Source organism: Neomonachus schauinslandi, chromosome 7 (assembly GCF_002201575.2).
Source record: "Neomonachus schauinslandi chromosome 7, ASM220157v2, whole genome shotgun sequence".
In the NCBI taxonomy this organism is placed as follows: Eukaryota; Metazoa; Chordata; class Mammalia; order Carnivora; family Phocidae; genus Neomonachus; species Neomonachus schauinslandi.
Genome location: NC_058409.1, coordinates 54,584,061 through 54,604,564, shown reverse-complemented (window position 1 = coordinate 54,604,564; position 20,504 = coordinate 54,584,061). Strand labels below are relative to the sequence as shown.

At 43.0% G+C, this 20,504-nt stretch overlaps 1 protein-coding gene across 2 annotated transcripts in view; it reads right to left on the bottom strand.

Annotated features, from left to right (window-relative positions):
- SV2C (synaptic vesicle glycoprotein 2C) overlaps positions 1–20,504 on the bottom strand; it is a 152,408-nt gene that overhangs the window by 28,615 nt on the left and 103,289 nt on the right. For both annotated transcript variants that reach the window (XM_021700088.1, XM_021700095.1), the window contains exons 4-5: positions 3,218–3,351; positions 2,667–2,756 (exon numbers count right to left, since the gene is read on the bottom strand). In XM_021700088.1, coding sequence (XP_021555763.1) covers positions 2,667–2,756; positions 3,218–3,351 — 224 coding nt within the window. The remainder of the gene's footprint in view (positions 1–2,666; positions 2,757–3,217; positions 3,352–20,504) is intronic.

Sequence of the window (20,504 nt, the reverse complement as noted above, 5' to 3'; positions counted from 1 at the left end):
GACATGGGAGAGGCAATGCTTTCAACACAGAGAATGAAGCCTGAAAACAGAAAAAATAGAAATAAAAAAAAAAAAAGAATGGTTCCTTTTGAGGACCTGTCCCATCTTACGCTGTTAGTCAATATTTATGTAACTTCTGAGAGAGAACACAGCAATTGCACAAATGTGACCCCTGCCAGGGATCACTTTTGAACACTTTTGAACTTTTGAACACTTTTTTTCTGGAGATTCTGCCCACATCCAAAGCAGCACTTCTTTTGTGAGAATCCAGGTACCCAGGCTGTCTTTTGACAGTGGTCATTTGGGGACCCTCAGCATCTTCCAAATTATACAAGGTAAGCAGTAGACTCTTCCTGGCTCTGTCAACAAAGAGGTCTATATTTAATGGAAATAATGTCTGAGTTAAATGTGGGATTCCAAATAGAGTCAGCTCAAAATAATCCATGGAGGCATTATTCTGTGATACTCTAGATTTTTTTAAACCACAGAGGTGTTCTTATCACTCAACATACTATTTTGGGGAGGCTTCTTCTTCTGTACTCATCAATGTTTGTTTGTTCATTCATTCACGGGCACCCACTGTGTACCAGGTCCAGCACTAGACTACAGAGATGCAAACATAAAATATCCATTACTGACATCCTCTCAGCAATTACCATACAAAGAAAAGAACCTCTAATGGAGATCTATATTGGATGGGAGAGATGTATTTTATAGAACATTCAAGTTGTCTTGGGAATGAGAGAAGCCTTCATGGACTGAATCTAAGCTGGGACTTATGGAGAAGTATGTCATTTACCATGTATGTAAACCACTTGGAGGCCATTCCAAGCGTGAGAGATAGATACCATGTGCAAACATCCTGAGTTGTGAGAGAAAACAAGGTATTGGCCAACTACAAAGAGTTTTAGATTCCTGAAGAATAGTCCAAGGGCAGAGGGCAGTGAGTAAAGAGGGCTGAAAGAAACCAGCGGCAGTAGGGTCAAAAGTAAGGAAAAATGAGGAGTGATATTTAGGATAGAAATAATAGGACAGAGTGATTCCTTGAATATTATGGGGATAAAAGGGAAGAAAGAAATAGGGTAGTTGTGAAGTTTTCCGGTTTGTGGTACTGGTGGTATCTTCTGGTAGAATTTAGTAAAAAAAGAAGCTTGAAGACTCTTAAGGTGCTAAGTTCAGACTCAGAAATTCAGATTTGAAAGGACATAAAAGGATGTCCATAAAGGCCTTCAACATGTATGTCTGGAGCTCAGGAGAACTGTCCATTAGGAGATAGAGAGCTAGAATCAGCTAAGGAAAGCATATAGGATTAAAAGAGAAATTAGCTAAAAATAGAGTCCTGGAAAACAATATTTAAGGTAGGGGCATAAGAAGAAGAGCTTTAGGGCGCCTGGGTGGCTCTGTCGGTTAAGCGGCTGCCTTCGGCTCAGGTCATGATCCCAGGGTCCTGGGATCGAGTCCCGCATCGGGCTCCCTGCTCAGTAGGGAGCCTGCTTCTCCCTCTCCCTCTGCCTGCCTCTCTGCCTACTTGTACTCTCTATCTCTGTCAAATAAATAAATAAAAATCTTAAAAAAAAAAAAAAAGAAGAGCTTTAAAAGAAGGCTTTGGAGGAATGCATGGAGATTCACTATATTGTAGGCATAATAAGGAAAAAGACAAATTTGTCATGGTGGAATCATGTAATGACTTTGAAAGTCACATAATAAATGACTCTGAGTTTATCCATTCTTTTGGAGTACTCCCCCCTGTTCTCACCTAATCTAGTAACAACATGGATGACCATGTGTGAATTTGGTAACTCAAACCTTCTGGAGGAAAAAGCAGGTAAGTAGCTCTGTGACGCCCTGGAGAGACTCTCCTTCTCAGAAGATCCCTCTGGTAAAGGGTTTTTCCCTCATGTGGCTAAGAAGGGTTAAGTGACATTGAGTATCTAGATGATGCCTCAAGATTCCTCTAGCCTTCTGATCCTTTCATTTAAAAAAAATCCTTCCTCTGTTGTGCATCTGCTTAAAAGAAGGGCCTATTCAAAGACTTTCAGGTCCTCAATGGAGAACATCCATTACTGACTTTCATTTCTCCATGACATTGCATAAAAAATTGTGCTAATGAAGAATGTGTGGTAATTTAGATAAAGGCCAAACTTAAGTCTATATTTACAATATGAAAAATTTGTTTCCTAAGTAAAAATGAAATAAATAAGATGTCAACTTACTGTTTAATGAGGAACTATTTCATATGTTTTAACACCTGTAGTTGGTGTTATTTATAAGATACTGAAGATCTTATTTATGTCTCCGTATGTCTTACTGTATATCTGCCTAAACCTATTTCAGACAAAACATTATTAGTCTAAATGTATGACTGCCTATGTAAAAAGATTTAAACCACTGTTCCTTCCAAAAAATTCCATCCATCCAATTTTCATTAATTTAGACTGGCTTTCCCCATTGATAATAGACTTGGTAACTAGAAGCTGTAAGAACATTCCATGCAGAGTGAATGGTACACACAGAGCCAGTGAGTGCAACATGTCTAAGTGAAGTGGAATATGAGGAACCAAAAGATGAGTGTAGCTGGTGTAGAGAGAAAAATTTACAATCTGGCCTTTTCAGAAAAGGTTTCCTGGCCCCTGGCATAGAAGATTTACTGAGAAGCAGGTACTCACCGAGAAGACTTTCTCAGGCTGACCCCGTGCTCTCATGTTTGTGTCATGAATTAACTTCAGGATCATCCACGCTTCATCATGTTTTCCAACCTAAGAAATGCGAACAGACACTGAAGGGCTAAAAGGTAAAACACTTATACTCCCTGATTTTCCAATAACCATCTTGTGTTGTCAGAGCAAGTTGGGTGTAATTGCACAAATGGGATATCCCACTGGATATCCCTAAATACCTGAGCAGTTCAATGGATGTGCCTAGAACTAGAAATAGCATCTTTAGCTGCTAAAAGTTCATGTATAAAAAAGACAAAGTCTCTTCACTGAGTGAAAAGTTACTTGCTTGAGGAGGAACATTAGTGCTTTCAGGCCACGAGGCAGCTTTTTCACACATGGGTCTTTTAAAGCATGTCTCCACAAAACCAACCCCTCCATGGTTCCATGGTAGGCAAGGGAAAGCGTACCTCCTAGAGAGGCAAACACACTTTCCTAGAATTAACAAGGAACTTTTTCCAATGTGTGTGGCTCCCTTAGATATTCACAGTAATACATGTTACCTCCAGCAAGAACCGTGGGCTTTCAGGCATGAATGTGAGGGCCACCACCGAGGAGACACAGGGGAGCGCGCAGACTATCACGAACACACGCCAACTGTGAAACTGGTAAGCTGACCCCATGCTGAAGCTCCATCCTAGAAAAGAAAGAATGGAAGAGTGAAGGACAGCGCCTCTCAGATGGCCTGCTGGGAAAGCGAGGACCCTCCCCCCCAATCACTGTGGGTATCTACACTGCGAATGTATTGTCAAGTCTTAATACTCACAGAAGAATGAGACGATCTGGGCATTAGCCATGGTGACCAGCTCAACTTTACAACCACCAATAGCAGTGGTGAGAGAAAGAAACCAAAGGGGTCAGGGCTTAAGTATAGGGGTACATGTGTGTTTCTGCACAATCGAATTCCAAAGGCCATGATAAAGTAATCTGGAATATTTTTCCAATAGACCTCTGTGCTGGGACATGTTCTGTTTGCTCTTCCAGGTCACTGCCCCACCCCCCCCCTCTCCCCGCTGTGTGCCGGGAAATGGACTGCTATGGAGGCATCAACTGGCTCCCTTGACCATTGGCTTCCACTGGGTCTGGCATGGTGGGAACAGCATTCAAGATATTTATTTCCCTTGTTTCCCTTCTCCCTTCCCCTGGCTGGGGGGAGATTTGGCAGTTGGTATGCTCACCCCCTGGGACCTTCTCCTACAGCCACAGCTCTTGTCAGCTTTTGGCAATCCCTCCATCCTGGTGTTCTTTGAGGCACAGGTAGGTACAAGATGCCCTCCTGCTGCTAGCTCCTAGGTGTTTTATTATTCCCTCTTGGTTTCTTTTCACTGTTTCCACGTGACTCTTCAGTGATCCCCTGTGAGGGTGTTCTTGGTTTCCTGCCAGCACCCTGACCCGTACAATTGTGAAGAAATGGCAGGTGCGGTATCTCTCCATATGCACATGTCATAAAATAGATCAAGACAATCTAAAATTTCTAAATAGTATTTTTACTCTAATAAAAACAAGCATAATGGGATACAAACAGAAATCTCTTTAAAAACTAAAAGGAAAACTGCTGAGAATAAACGGAATCCCACTGCCAGAGTCCCCTAGTTATATAGCTAAGTGTAAGAACTAAATAAAAGCTGAAATGAAATAATAAGTAAAAACTAATATTAATAAAATTTAAATAACAGTGAAAAAAAAGAACTAAAGGAAGCCAATATTTGAATGAATATAAAATGGTTGAAAGCTAAATTCAAACATGATTCTAAATGAGAAATAATGAGGGATATCAAATCTAATTGAAAACAGAGCAGAAATTTATAGAGATATAGATGAATTACACACGGCAAAATTTTAGTTTTTGGCAATACTTGGCACTTATAAGGCCTTTTGTGAATAAAAGTCAGGTATTTTATACCCCATCCCCAGGAGAGCAGTGTACTTATTCATTATTTACACAGAAGCCAAGTGAGATTCTGAGGGTGATGTAACTTCCTCAGGGTCACAAAGCTGAAGTTACACATCAGCACCTTCTCCACCAGGATTTGAGGCAGAGTCATATACCACACTCAGCCTCATGTGCATGCACACTTGCTCATAAACACAGAATTTGTTGACAAATGATGTAAACATCAATGACATGGTACATCAATCTTAGATTCATAAACATTTTCTGGGAATTTAATACCTGATGGTTATGAGAATTGGTAAATTAACCACATCATGAACTTTAGGAGGGGATGTCTACTCTCAGTGTTTTCTGTAGCAGAAGTTCCGAAGTCCCAAATACCCAAAACACAGAAAAAAAAATTGATGGAATAGAGAAAACATACCTTGTTCACTTCACATTTGATCTGAAAGTTCCTTATAATGAATATCTTTTTTAAAAGCTCTAGATCCTATTATTTTACACACTGGATAAAAAAGAAAAGCTTTAGATGGCTGAGTGAAGCAAATGCAAAGCTACAGCACAGGACTACATCACACTAGTGGATAAAGCTGGAAGCTTCTGGCGCTAGGACAGGGCTCCCTCCCTGCCCAAAGATGTCCTCGTCCCCATGCCCAGACCTGTGACTACATTACCATATATGGCAAAGGTACCTTGCAGGGGGGATTCAGTTAAGGATCCTGAGGTAGACTGATTACGTCATAGAGTGGGGCCTGACTTACATAAGCAGAAGAGCCTTTTCATGAGAGAAAGAGAGGGAAGGAGATGTGATGAGGGAAGTCGGAGGTCAGCTCAGAGAGAGATCTGAAGGTGCTATAGTGCTGACTCTGAAGATGTAGCCAGGGCCACAAGCCAAGCAATGTAGGCGGCTTGCAGAAGCCAGAAAAGGCGAGGGCTGTCTTCTCCCCTCCCGCCCCCAGAAGCCCTGCCAACTCATTTAGACTTCCGACCTCCAGCATTTTAGGGTAATAAACTTATGTGGTTTCAAACCAGTCAGTTTGTGGTGATTTCTTACATCAGCATTAAGAAAGCCAACGAATCGTGGATCACTACATCAAAAACAAATGATGTATTGTATGGTGACTAACATAACATAATAAAATTAAACTAAAAAAAAAAAAAAAAGAAAGCCATACAGCTCTCTGTAGTTACAGCTCTGTTGCTTATATGATTGACAGCAATTAAATTGAAGAATTCTAGCTCTTCTCTATGAAACCTCAGGCTCCTGGCTTTTGCTTGGACTTCTCCAATGGCCTCTCCTATGACTTCAGTCTCCTTTTTGACAGCTGGTCTTAGAAATACTGCCCTTCACTCTCACCACTCCCAAACATCACATCAATGAGGGAAGAGACTGAGTGCAATGTGATTCCATTCGAGCAGTTTTCAGCCTACGGAGGAAAGTGGACAACAAATAGAATCTAATCCTGGAGGAGAGCTAGCTGGTCCAAAGTCCCCCTCTCCTCAGCTTAAAATGCAGTTTTTTCAGGTGTAGATTCTTCTGTCCAGCAGCCTAAGTTTAGCCTGATCGTTGCGGTTCACATCCTTCTGTACTTCGATAGCCGTGAAGTCAGTCTCTGACCCCCTGCTTAGTGTGTGTGTGTGTGTGTGTGCGCGCGCATGCGCGCGCACACGCCCTGTGCTCTTGCTTTATATAAAGGGGGTGGGGTCCACTCCTTTCTCTCTCCGTTTTTTGCAATATGCATTTCCCCAGCCTCCAAAACTCAGTTGTACCCTTCTTCTGTCTCTCTTCAAATCTCTAGCCGTCTACTCTACTCCGTGCACTTGACCCCCACCTCCTGTTGTCTTTGAGAAGGCAAACACAGGGAGAACTACATACATCTCATCTTTTCACTCCTGAATCTTCTCACCCACCTGTGCCTGTCTGTACCCTCCGCCTTCTCTCAGGGGCATTGGCAGTTGGTCTGTTGTAACCAATCCAAGGTCAATCTGTCCTCGTGACTCTCTCCTCCTTCTCTCTCTCAAGGACAGAACTCCTGTAGTTACCTACCCCTCCTCTCTGGTCCTCCTCATGGTGCTCTCTCACCTTACTTGATGGGGCATTCCATCAGCACACCCATCTCCACCATCTAAGAAAAAACCCTACCTTGACCCCCACAGGCCTCTCCAGTTGCACTGCTACTCCTCTATCCCCATTCTCAAAAGAATGGTCTAGAGCAACAGTCTCCTGCTTCTGCCCCCAAGTCCACAGAAGCTGTGCCAGTCAAGGTCATCTGTCCTGCCAAATCTAATAGGCACTTCTCTGTCCTCTTCTTACTCGAACTGTCTAAATTATTCCATATGGCTGATCATGCTCTTCCTTTGAAGAACTTTTTCCCTTGTCTTCCTCATCATGACATGTGCTAGTTTCTTTCCCGTCTCACTGGCTTTCTTTCAGTTTCCTTAGTTGACTCTTTCTCTGACTAGCTCTCCAAAGTCGGTATATCCTAAATATTGGTTGTCAGTCCTGTTCTCTGGATACAGGTTCTTTCTAGGCAGACTCGTGTATTTCCATGACTTTAAGCACTATCTATAGGCCACTGTCTCTGAAACATGGCCTCTTTTCTTTCTAGAGCTCCAGAAACCCTTCTCTACCTGCCTATTTACATCTTCACAGAGATGTCTACTGGGCATCTCAGAGTTACTGTGTCCAAAATGGAACTTCTGATTTCCTGCTCTGCTACCAAAGAAAACTCTTGCTTTTCTTTCAATGTTCCTGCTTCAGCAAATGACACACTGCCAGCCACCCAGATATTCATGACTAAAACCAAGACCTCATCCCCGAGTCCTCTTTTCCCCTCATCACACTCAAGGTCCAATCTCTCCGCAAGCTCCATCTCTCCAACAGACCTCAAAGCCACAACTTCTCCCCATCTCCCTGGCACCACCGAACTCCTAGCTGGCAACACTGTACCCCTGACCTACAGCAGGAGCTTCACTCTCCTTTCCCTGTCCCCCCGCCATGTACCACAAGCCACTCTCCCGACAGCAGCCAGACTTACCCCTTTAAAACATCGATAAGAGGGGGCGCCTGACTGGCTCAGTCAGTAGAGCATATGACTTGTAATCTCAGGGTCATGAGTTCAAGCCCCACATTGGGCGTAGAGATTACATAAACAAAATTTAGAGCCACCTGGCTGGCTTAGTTGGAACAGCATGTGACTTTTGATCTTGGGGTCATGAATTTGAGCCCCACATTGGGTATAGAGATCACTAAAAATAAATAAACTAAAATGTCAATAAAAGGGCTGATGTCCAAGATCTATAAAGAACTTCTCAAACTCAATACCCACAAAACAAATAATCAAGTCAAAAAATGGGCAGAAGACATGAACAGACACTTCCCAAAAGAAGACATACAAATGGCTAACAGACACATGAAGAAATGTTCATCATCACTAGCCATCAGGGAAATTCAAATTAAAACCACACTGAGATACCACCTTACACCAGTTAGAATGGCAAAATTGACAAGGCAAGAAACGACGAATGTTGGAGAGGCTGTGGAGAAAGGGTAACCCTCTTACACTGTTGGTGGGAATGCAAGTTGGTACATCCACTTTGGAAAACAGTGTGGAGGTTCCTCAAAAAATTAAAAATAGAGCTACCCTATGACCCAGCAACTGCACTACTGGTATTTACCCCAAAGACACAGATGTAGTGAAAAGAAGGACCATATGCACCCCAATGTTCATAGCAGCAATGTCCGCAATAGCCAAACTGTGGAAAGAGCCGAGATGCCCTTCAACAGACGAATGGATAAAGAAGATGTGGTCCATGTATACAAGGGAATATTACTCAGTCATCAGAAAGGATGAATACCCAACTTTTACATCAACATGGATGGGCCTGGAGGAGATTATGCTAAGTAAAAGTAAGTCAAGCAAAGAAAGTCAATTATCATATGGTTTCACTTATTTGTGGAAAATAAGGAATAGAATGGAGGCCATAAGGAGAAGGAAGGGAAAAAGGAAGGGGGAGATGAACCATGAGAGACTATGGACTCCGAGAAACAAACTGAGGGTTTTAGAGGGGACGGGGGTGGGAGGATGGGTTAGCTCGGTGATGGGTATTAAGGAGGGCATGTATTGCATGGAACACTGGGTTATACGAAAACAATGAATCATGGAACACTACATCAAAAACTAATGATGTACTGTACGGTGACTAACATAACATAATAAAATAAAATTAAAAAAAAAAAAGAGCCACTTCATTCTGCTCCTTAAAAGCATCCAAAGGCTCCCAAGACATTTGGACGGAATCCAAATGTCTTACCATGGTCTCTGGAGCCAACAGAAACAGATCCCTACCTATCTACCTGAGCTCATCTGCTGCTGCTCCCCTTGCCCTCTTGCTCAGGCCCTACCTAACTGCTCATAGTTCTTTGAATATTCAAAGCTTAATTTCATCTTAGGGGCTGTGCCTAATTTCCTTGGAAGCCCAGCCATACATTTGAAAGGATGGTTGTTCTATTTTAGCTGTCCTTTCTCCGAGGTTTGAAAGTGAGAGGGTCTTTCAGGCCAGGTCATCCCGAGTGTAGTTCCCTTAGGGTCTTTGCATTTGGTATTTTCCCTGCCAGGACCGCTCTGCCCGAATATTTGCATATATTGATGCCTCCTTCCCACCTTCCAGGTCGTCTCTTCAGAGAGGCCAAACCCTCAATCCCACCCTTTGTCACCAAGGCCTGTCTTACTGTTTCCACAGCACTTCCTCCTATCCAAAGCTATCAACTGCATTGATTTGGTGACATGTTAACTCTCTGTCCTTCTCCCCATCGGGAGAGTAGGAACTCTGCTTTTGTTACTCACCAATGTATTCTCAATGCCTATAGCAAGTCGTGGTCCATTGGAAGGTTCTCTTTAAACACTGCTAAATGAAAACACACACACACTTTCTCACAGTGTGTTTATGGTAGTATACGAACATGTGACAAATTACTGCAGGCTAGTAAGCCTAGTTTTCTTTTGACGTTTTTTAAATTCACACTAAACAGCAAAACAGCCTTGATTTATTTTTTCAAATTAAATTAGTAATTAATATATGATAAAATTTATTACCTTTTCAGGTATCCAGTTCTATGAGTTTGATAAATGCACAGTCATGTGGATACCATCGTGATCAAGAGCAGACCAGTTCCATCAGCCCAAAACATTCCTTCCTGCTGCCCTTTTGCAGTCAACCCTTCCTCCCTTCCTAACCAATGGCCACAGGTCTGTTCTCTGCCCTACAGTTTTGCCTTTTTCCAGAATGTCATCTAAGTGGAATCCTACTGTACACAGCTTTTTGAATCTGGCTTTATCCACTTAGAATAATGCACCCATGCAGACTGTTAGACTTATAGTTTGTTCCTTTTCACTGCTGAGTACAACTGCCCTGTGTGGCTAGATGATAGTTTGTTCACCTACTCACCAGTTGAAGGACAGTGGATGGTTTCCAGTTTTAGGTGATTATAAATAAAGCAACTATCAACATTTCAATCAGATTTTTTGTGTCCCAAAGTTTTCCTTTTTTCTTGGCTAAATACCAAGGAGTAGGTTAGTTGAGTCAGGAAAAGTTTCTGTTTAGTTTTATAAGAAACTGCCGAACTATCTTCCACAATGGCTGTATCATTTGACATTCCCCTCACTAGTGTGTGAGACTTTTAGCTGCTTCAGACCTTTTCAACCTTGCTTTATCAGTTTAGGTTTTTTGGTTTCGTTTTTGTTTTTGGCCCTTCTAATAGGTGTATAATGGTTTTTCATCGTGATTTTATTTAATTAATTAATTTATTTTTAAAGATTTTATTTATTTATTTGACAGAGAGAGATACAGTGAGAGAGGGAACACAAGCAGGGGGAGTAGGCAGAGGGAGAAGCAGGCTCCCTGCCGAGCAAGGAGCCCCATGCGGGACTCCATCCCAGGACCCTGAGATCATGACCTGAGCTAAAGGCAGACGCTTAATGACTGAGCCACGCAGGTGCCCCTCATCGTGATTTTAATTTGCATTTCCCTACTGCCTAGTGATCACCTTACTTTACTTTGTTTATTCATTCATATTTTCATTGAGTACCTAAATAGGCTAGTCACAATGCTCCACAATGTGGAGGCTAGTAAGACTTCTTTTTTGCCCTCGAGGAGTTCTAGTCTAGGAGAAGAGGCAGATTAGTTAACAGACACAACAAACAGTCCCACACATGCTGGAACAGGTTATGAAGAATTAGTGGTGGGAGTGCAGAAGGGGCAGAGGTGTCTATCCAAAAAGGTATTTTCTCCAGAGCCCCAGAGAAATTTCTTTTCTTATTTGGGTCCTGAACAAAGAGCTAATTCTTAAGTTTCTAACATTCAAGTTAGAGACACAATTCAAATCAATACTTAAGAAGTAGATGAGAGTATCCAAGACAGGTTGTGCCATGCCTGGTCCTCAACTCTTTCCTTCTATATCATAACCATATGACCTGGAGAAAGAGAGGACAGCCCTCAAGTGGGAGGAAGAAATCCTAGAAAGGGAGACCAACACTATTCCCCTTTTAGGACATGGCCCTGGGGAGGGGGCTCAAAGACTGATGGATGATATTCTGTGGCCCCGATGAGGGATAGACAGAGTGCCGGTCTTGAGAAATGGCCCTGCAGATGCTTTGATAAACTAAAATACCATTATCTGGATCCAAAATGAATAAAAGAATGAAGTGGTAAAACACTGACCTCCATAACTATTCAGCCATGAATTCCTGGGACCCCTCCCCATTTCGATTTCAGTATGGCTTACATTTGAATTGGAGAATGATATAAAAACTAAACCACCAACACCAGGAAGCGGGGAGACATCAATAGGAGTGAAGGACCAGAATATGAAACCAGGCCACAAGCAACTAGGAAAGCGGGTTGTTACGTTCGGATACTCATCTGCACTTAGAAAAATGGATTATCTTAAATGAGCCCTCTGTGGACACCACACCTTTCTTGTCTTAAAAAAAAAAAAGTGATTCTTGCGTGGGTGGTCGTTCTAATTGTCCTTTGGACTCTGTTAAAAAGTACCCATTAAAATGTCATACTGAGAGACTTATCTACATATAATGTAAATTCCATGCGAGGAAGGCCCTCAATTAGGGTATTACAGAAAGCAGTTACTGCACAGCGCTCATCAGGGTGGTGCTAATAAGAACATCATGCCTGCTGCATAGTAATCAAGGCCATCTACAAGCCTCGGGCCAACGTGCTCTAGGACTGCAGAAACCAGCTGCCTCCCCAGTTGCGTGACTGTCTGAAATCTTTCAGGGTGCCAAGGCAGAAGTATGTGACGCATGTGGAAGAAGAATGCTGGCTTTCATGCTCTTTTTTTGGGCTTAGCTGCTGCTGCGCTCATGAATGAGCACCTACTTCACCGATCTATATTTGGGTACCAGTTTTGTGATATTCATAGGACACAGTCTTTGGTAAGAAGGCAGGTTTTAGGTGCAAGACACAGATTCGATGTTCTTAAACATTAGCAATCAGTATTAAAAACAAATAATAGCTAAGAAGTAAATCACCTGTATTTATTTGGCAGTGGTCTTCACTCACTAGGCACAGAGACAACTAAAAATCTCTTTGGAAAAGTAGCTCAAAATCCATTTTCTCAAGTGGCAACACACTTAAGGGCATGATGATCAGATAAATATCTGATTTTATTCCTAAGGAAATAACATTTTATCCTCTCAATGGGTCACTTGTTTACAATATAAATACTATCTAATCAACATGAAACATTAACACTTGGCTAGAAACTCAGGTTGTCATGCATCTAATGTCATCTGTGACTTTAGAACCAGATGTAGCTGGACAGTCCCTGGCGCTGATGGCAGAGATTTTCACCTTATTATTTTTTCTAGAATATCTTCTGTGAGTGCTTCTAATATGAAGAGTAAATGAGAGTACCTTTCCAGAAAGAGCTCCTGGTGCAAGTATGTATGACTCATTCAAGCATGGTACGTCCCAAGCTCCACTGAAAGAAAGAGTCTAAGGGTTTGAAAAAAAGCTGAAATCATAAAAAGTGTGTATATGTGTTTCTGTTTTCAACAAAGATCCTTTGGGATTTTCTTTTGTAGACAGACGTTAATATAATATTAATATTATGATAATGTAGATCTATTAAAATTTTATCAAAGATTTTTATGTAACTATATACTACAGTAGCCTATAGAATTGGCAAATTTTGACCACATACAAATGAAGCTTATATCATAAATACATACGAAGGCAGCTCATTACTTTGTAAATACACATTGTGTATACTCATATTATAGCATATACAGGCACACATTGACTTTCCTTCTCTATCTTACATAAATATTTACTTAAAAACAACTGTGTATGTTTGCAGGTTTATATTAATATATAAACTCTTGCATAAGTTGATGTCCAGGCTTAGGAAACTGAAAAGCAAATATAAATAATATTTGAGAATTCTTACATTAGGTAGAAAGTTGGATCAACAGACTCTAAAGCTCATTTTAGGGCTAAGCTCCTCTCTGATTCAAAGATCTTGTGCCTGGAACAGATAAAACCACAAGAAATTCTCTCTGGAGTATAGATCCATGATAAGAAATGGAGCACTTTCAGAACTTAACAAAATAAAACTAAACAAACTTGAGAACTTCAGTTAGTTTGGACACAAATGCCCAAAGGTTGGAAGAAGACTTGTGGCAAAATAACAATACTTGGGGCGCCTGGGTGGCTCAGTCGTTAAGCGTCTGCCTTTAGCTCAGGTCATGATCCCAGGGTCCTGGGATCGAGCCCCGCATCGGGCTCCCTGCTCAGCAGAAGGTCTGCTTCTCCCTCTCCCACTCCCCCTGCCTGTTTTCCCTCTCTCGCTGTGTCTCTCTCTGTCAAATAAATTTAAAAAAAAAAAAAATCTTAAAAAAATAAAAAATAAATAACGATACTAATTCTGTATATTAGCAACCGAGTTGATCTGCTTTTAAAGTAGCTGTCCTTAAAATACTTTTCAGTTATTTTTTAATTGAAGTAAACACACAATGTTATACACATTAGTTTCAGGGGTGCAACATGTGATTTGACAAGTCTGCTCATTATGCTGTGCTCACCACAAGCGTAGCTGCCATCTGTCACCTTACAACGCCAATACAATATCATTGATTGTATTCCCTGTGCTGTCCCCTTTATCCCCATGACGTATTCATTTGCTAACTGGAAGCCTGCATCTCCCTCTCCCTTCAACTGTTTGGCCCATCCCTGCACTCCCTTCCCCTTTGGCAACCATTAGTTTGTTCCCTGTCTTTATAGGTCTGTTTCTGCTTTTTGATGATTTGTTTTTCAGATTACACATACATGAAATCATGTGGAACTTGTATTTCTCCGACTTATTTTACTTAGCATAACGTCCTCTAGGTTCATCCACGTTGTTGCAAAGGGCACAATCTCATTCTTTTTTGTGGCTGAGTAATATTCCATTGGATGTATACACCACATCTTGATCCATTCATCTACTGATGCACACTTGAGTTGCTTCCATACCTTGGCTATTGTAAATAATGCTGCAATAAATACAGGGGTGCACCTACATTTTTGAATTGGTGTTTTTGTTTTCTTCAGTAAAAACCCTGTAGTGGAATTACTGGATACGATATTTCTATTTTTAATTTTGGGGGGAACCTCCATATTATTGTCCACAGTGGCTATAGCATTTTTATATGCACCAATAGTGCACAAGGGTTCCTTTTCCTCCACATCCTCACCAACACTTGTGATTTCTTGTCTTTTTGAAACTAGCCATTCTGACAGGAGTGAGGTGGTATCCCATTGTGGTTTTGACTTGCATTTCCCTCATGATGAGCGATGCTAAGTGTCTTTTCTTTTCATGTGTCCGTGGGCCATCTGTATGTCTTTTTGGGAAAAACATCTCTTCAGGTTCTCTGCCCATTTCTTAATATTTTTTTTGGTTTTGAGCTGTGTAAGTTCTCCATATATTTCGGATGTTAATTCCTTATTAGATCTATCATTTGCAAGTATCTTCTCCCATTTAGTAGGTTGCCTTTTCATTTTATTGACAGTTTCCTTTGCTATGCAAAACCATTTTATTTTGCTTTTATTTTTATTTTTGTTTCCCTTGCCTCAGGAGACCTACCTAGAAAAATGTTTCTATGCTCCATGACAAAGAGATTACTGCCTATGTTTTCTTCTAGGAGTCTTTATGGTTTCAGGTCTCATCATTGGGTCTTTAATCCATTTTGAGTTTATTTTTGTATATGATGTAAGTAAAATACTTTTTTTTCCCTGAACAGTGCTCCATACCACTTCATGGCCCCTATTTTATTCCAGATCAGGATTTCTTTTTGTTCTTTGCACATGGCCTCAGCAAGATCTTGCGTGCGATCAACAAAAGCGCTCTATCCCTTCCCCAAAGATTCTCAATGATGTGGCACAAAAATACTAATGGAATCCATTCTTAGGTGAAAGATAGTTCCCCAGGGTGGGGATAAGGGGAGGGCCATAATATTTCCAGTGTTATGACAACAGAGGTCAGCCTGAGTGCTCTCTGTGGCTGATGCCAAAGGTCACACTCATACGTCTTCACTAACTGTTGACCTGTCTACCTGCACCTTTTTTCTAGCCCCATTTCTTGCCTTGTAGTCTCTGATCCAGAACAAATCATTTAACACTTGACAAGTGAAACAGCTGCTTAGCTCATGATTCAGGCCCAAAATGACCCTTAGAGCTTTGTCATTCATGTCAAAGAAATTCCATTCTAATGGGCTGGGAAATACAAGCAACCACATGCCCTGGGAGCTCTGGTTTCCGGGGCTGTGCCTCAAGGAAGGGGACGTCACAGGCCCCTTCCAAGTGTAGTGATGGCAGTGCAATTCTGGAGAGGTCCACCCTCTTAGCCCCGCCGCCAGCTCCTGTTCACTTGTATCCGATTCAACACCACGCCCTTCACATTGTCTCAGGTTCCTCGCCTACTGACACCAGAGGCTTCCTGAAAGGCCCCGGCCCAACTCACAGCCTTCCACACCAGAAATGTGACAGTCAGCCTCTGCTCTTGTCCTTCTCTATGTCCAGTCGGCCACTGAGAAATGTAACTCTATTTTCTGTATTTTGTCCAAACCTCACCCGTTCTCTCCATCCCTGCTTTAGTTGAGGCCCTTGACCTCCCTCGCCTGGGTCATCCTCACAGAGCTGATCTGCAGCTGGCATGGATCTGCATGGCTGTGCCCACTGCTGAAACACTGAAGCATGCATGTCACGGGGAGCTCCCTGAGCCCTGGTGCTCTGGACCTCTCCACGGCCCAGCACACAGGGGCAGCACCGCCCCGGCCGTGGGACTCAGGGACCGGGCTCCAGCCCTTTGGCTTTTCTCCCTTCTCACTGACCACAGCCCTGGTGCTAAATCATTTTAATACCCTCTCTCTTTAATAGAGCTCCAGCTTCCAATCTGCCCAGTCTATTCTCCGCCTACTTCAAGAGATCTTTCTATAATAAAAATCGGATCGTCTCACTCACCAGCATAAAACCTGTCCAGGGGTTCTGTGTAGGCCCTTCAGGATAGAGCCCAGATTCTTCAGTGTGACCACAGGCCCTCCAAGACCTGGCTCCTCCTTCCGTCTGCATCCTCATTCCGCACGGACCCCTCCTTCCACCCTGTTACCTGCAAATACTTTGGCATCCTCACCACCTCCCACCCAGGTCAATCTGGAAGATTCCTAGACTTTAGTCTTCTATTGATCAAGTAGAGAGAAATGGCCTCTGTAAATTCTTCGGGACACACTAAAAGGTATTCACTTCCCCCAATGAGTTTTCTGGGTATCCTGTGAATTCCCATAGTGCTTAGCACAGTGACTGACAGAAAAGCCACAGGAGAGAGTGAATATTTATCTGCAAATCTGTTCCATGAAGCCAGGGTCCATGTCTTATCCATCTTTAGTATAAAATATAGCAAAAAGTAATCACTCAGCAAATGCTTATTTAATTAACCAATGAAGAACCCACTCTTGGATTCTTTCATCATCAGTCTGCCTGATGTATATTCCAAAGTGACTTTCTGAAAACATATCTATTCCCTAATTTCTAAATATAGGAGGGTTTTTTTTGTTTTTGTTTTTGTAACTGATTTCTAACTTAATTTCCTTGTGGTAAGAGCATACGCTTGGTGGTTTTTTGAGATATGGTGGAACTTGCTCTGGTGCACAGAGGGATCCATTTTTGTTTTTATTTTCCAGCTTTATTAAGGTATGACTGACAAATAAAAATCATATGTATTTTAGGTGTACAATGGGATGATCTGATATATGCACACCTTGCGAAATGATGCCCACAAATAAGTTAAATCACACATACATCACCTCACCTTTTTTGCAGGGGGTTTGTGGACAGAATACTTAAGACCAACCTCTTAGCAAAGTTCAGGTATACAATATAGGATTATTAACTATAGTCACCATGAAACATACGGAACTGTAGACACATTAGATCCCAGAACTTATTCATCTTCTAACTGAAAGCTGTATAAGCCTTTGACCCATTTCCCCAGCTTCTCAGGATCTATCTCACCCACAGCCAGTTAGAAAAGGGGGCTTCCCCCTACAGCAATGAATGTATTTTCTTGTGGGCAAACTTAATACCTCCCACACACAAATTGGATTTCCTTTTGGAAAAATAAAATTCTCAGAAATTAATAAGCAGGTATTTAACTCAAAGGGACACTCCTGACAACACATCTTTAAAGCATGTGTCATTCAGACTGTCTGAAAACGAAACAGAGGAGCCCACATCAGTTCAACTGTTGGCAGAGACCCAATTCACTTTTGCCCATCCTTGATTTATGAAGCTGCAGGAGACCTACAAATGCCGTTTCTCCTCACTCGCCCCTTCCCTTATGTTCAAAATGTCAGGCATCTACCCAGAGTTAAATTTCACCTTTGCTCTCTGGAAATGCTGCCTGCTTGGGTCATTAATCTTGGACCAGAAAGAAGCTCCTCGCTGCAACCGACTGGGTAAAGGATTGGTCCTGGCGTATCCCAGGGAATGGTTTTCTCGGGCTATGGCGCCAGAAAGATCAAACCCGGGGTGAATGAGTCTGGGACAGATGCAGTTTTTCATTCGCTATCGCCTTCTGTGGTTGCTGCTTCGGAGAAATGATCTAATAACGCAGCGAGCCCACAATGACAAGGCCCCAGAGCACAAGCAGATGGACGCTCCTGCACAGGAGGCTAGGAAACCAGCTTGGAGAGGAGGCTAGGAAACCAGCTTGGAGAGGATGCTAGTTCCCAGCCCTGAGAGCTTCACATGTGGGCTCCCTTTCTGCTCACGACACTGTACCCGCTCTGATGACAGTTTCGGTAAAAGAAGGAAGATGTGAGTACCAGCTGTGGCCTCCAAGAGGGACACAGGTGGAGTGGATTCATGGCCTGCAGTGTATTCCTGGAATATTTGGAATACACCCACCATTCGCCAGGCATCTCACACACATCATCTTGTTTAATACATCAACAATCCTGTTGCCCAAACCCCCTCCACCCCCATAGGGTGAACAGATAAAAGGCAGGCCACCAGTTAAATTTGATTTTAAAAAAGTTTTTAGTATAAGCATGTCCCATGCAGTATTTGAGACATGCTTATACTAAAAAATTTATGTGTTGTTTATGTGAAACTCACATTGAGCTAGGAACCCTGTATTTTTTTTTTTTTTTTTTGGTAATTCTGGTAACTATACCCCAGGAGACATTTGGCAATGTCTGGAAACATTTTTGATTGTCATGATCTTGGAGGAGTTACTCCTGGCTTCTAGTGGGCAGAGGCCAGGGATGCTGCTAAATAATCTTATCATGCACAGGACAGCTGCTCCGCCCCCAAAGAATTACCCAGCCCAAAATATCAGAAGTGCCCAGGATAAGCAGCTCTAAACTAGTCACTGTTTTTGTCTATGTTATGGGGACTCAAAGTTAACAAGCTAACTGAAAGTGGTTTGAAGCTTAAACAGATGTTGGGAAGCAGGCTTTAGATTTCATTCCTGATGAAGGCATTTTTTTTATGTTAGTTTTCGTTATTAAGTTATAGCTCTTTCTGCTATAAAATCGATCTGTAGGAGTTGTCATTTTCCTCCTTACATACTTTTAAATGCACCCTGAAGAACAAGTAAAGGTGGCACATAGTAAGAAGAGCCAAGAAATCCCACCCCCGGCCCCTCCGCCCCAGGGGTTTTGGGCGAGGGCAGCATTGGCCATCAAATGCTTTCTGAGAACACCTGCAGCTTATAAATGGTTATTACCACAAACAAGGTAATAACCAAATGTTTCCTAGAGGATCTGTATTCTTGTTTCATAAGGGCAGGGGAGGTTTGCTCTTCCAATTGCCTGCTAATCTTCAGGAACGGGGAAACAGCATCCTTAGTAAAAGCACCTGGCTTCAACCCTACGTCCCCGCCAGGTTACACCAGTCAAGGGCGGCTGGGAGGCCCACGCGGGGTTCCAGGAGATCTACACTGAGGACCCTGGCAAGTGTTCCTCCTCTTCAGGTCCCTCTCAGCTCCTGCCTCCTGGGGCCGTCTCTCCGTTTAGTCCGTCACCACGCCCCCACCGCGCCGCGCTAGCGTCGCCCAGGTTCCCTGGCTTCTCACAGCACTCACGCCCACCATCCGTTCAGCTCAGCTCCGCTCCCCTGCGGCGGGATCTCTCCTCAGACGCCTGCTGGTGAAGCGCCCACTCTCTGGAGGGCGGCTCCACGAAACCCCATCAGCCAGGAGTGCTCTACTGCAGCCTTACCGTCTCCTTCCCTCTCCCTTTTCTTTTCCAGGCAGTGTCCATGAGTTATTTGCCTTCTGTCTACCTACTGAGCAGAGTAGAGGCCCTTTCCAACCTGGCCCCAGCCTGCTTCACCACACTCCCCTGGAGGCAGGTCTCCCCATTCCAGCTCAGCCACGCCCTCCATGGCACTTTGGTGTGCAACGCAATCACCGGGAAGAGTACTGAAAATGCACATTCCCTGCCTCTGCTCCTAGAAAAAGCCACATTTAGGAGGGCTGGGCTGGGTCCCCAAACCTGCGTCTCAAACAGCTGCCCAGGCGGTTCGCACGCAGGCAGTCCACCCAAGAAAACCCACTTCCGGTCTCACCCTACCACCTTCTCTTGCTTGCACCCCCCTGTGACAGACACCCTGTGTGCCTCAGCTCGGCTCTTTCCTTCTCACCCTTGTTCTCGGCTTGCAAAATTCCTATTCATACTTCAGGGCCCACATGCAAGGTCACCTCTCTAGAGCTCCCTGGGAATGCAACAGACCTGCCCGGAATTAACAGCTTTGTCTTTGGTCTTCCTACAGTGATTTACATGTCCTGCCTCTTCCAGCATTTATCACATATTTGTTTATAGAATGTTCTCTGCCAAATCCCAGAGGCTGAACATTTAATCTGTTGAATCATGTTAAGCAGAAAGGAATAAACAAAAGGGTACTTTACATTTTGGTACAACTTCCACAGCCCCAAAGGTATGCCAAGTATAGGTCGCCATGTAACTTAAAAACTCATATTGTACTTGGATTTCCCATCTAGGTCTTATTGTAAATCACACATCTGTCAAGTTTTGTTTCCCTAACTATTATTTCTCTGTTATACGAGATTTTTTTAAATTGGGTTATAAGAACCTTATCAGTCACGCATTCCCACGTGTTACTGAGAGCGGTCTAGCTCCTCTGGTACTGTGTCGGGAGATGCCCAGGGCACATCTCATACGTACCCATGAATGCTGCCCCTCCCACAACCCTGTGCTGTCTTTTGTTTCTGTTTTGGGAATCTACTGGCAGATAAAAAGGCCTTCAATATCCAACAAAGCCCTAGGATGCCGTGCTCACCTGCCACCGCCCAACTCTGAAGCATCTCTGGAAAGGGGTGG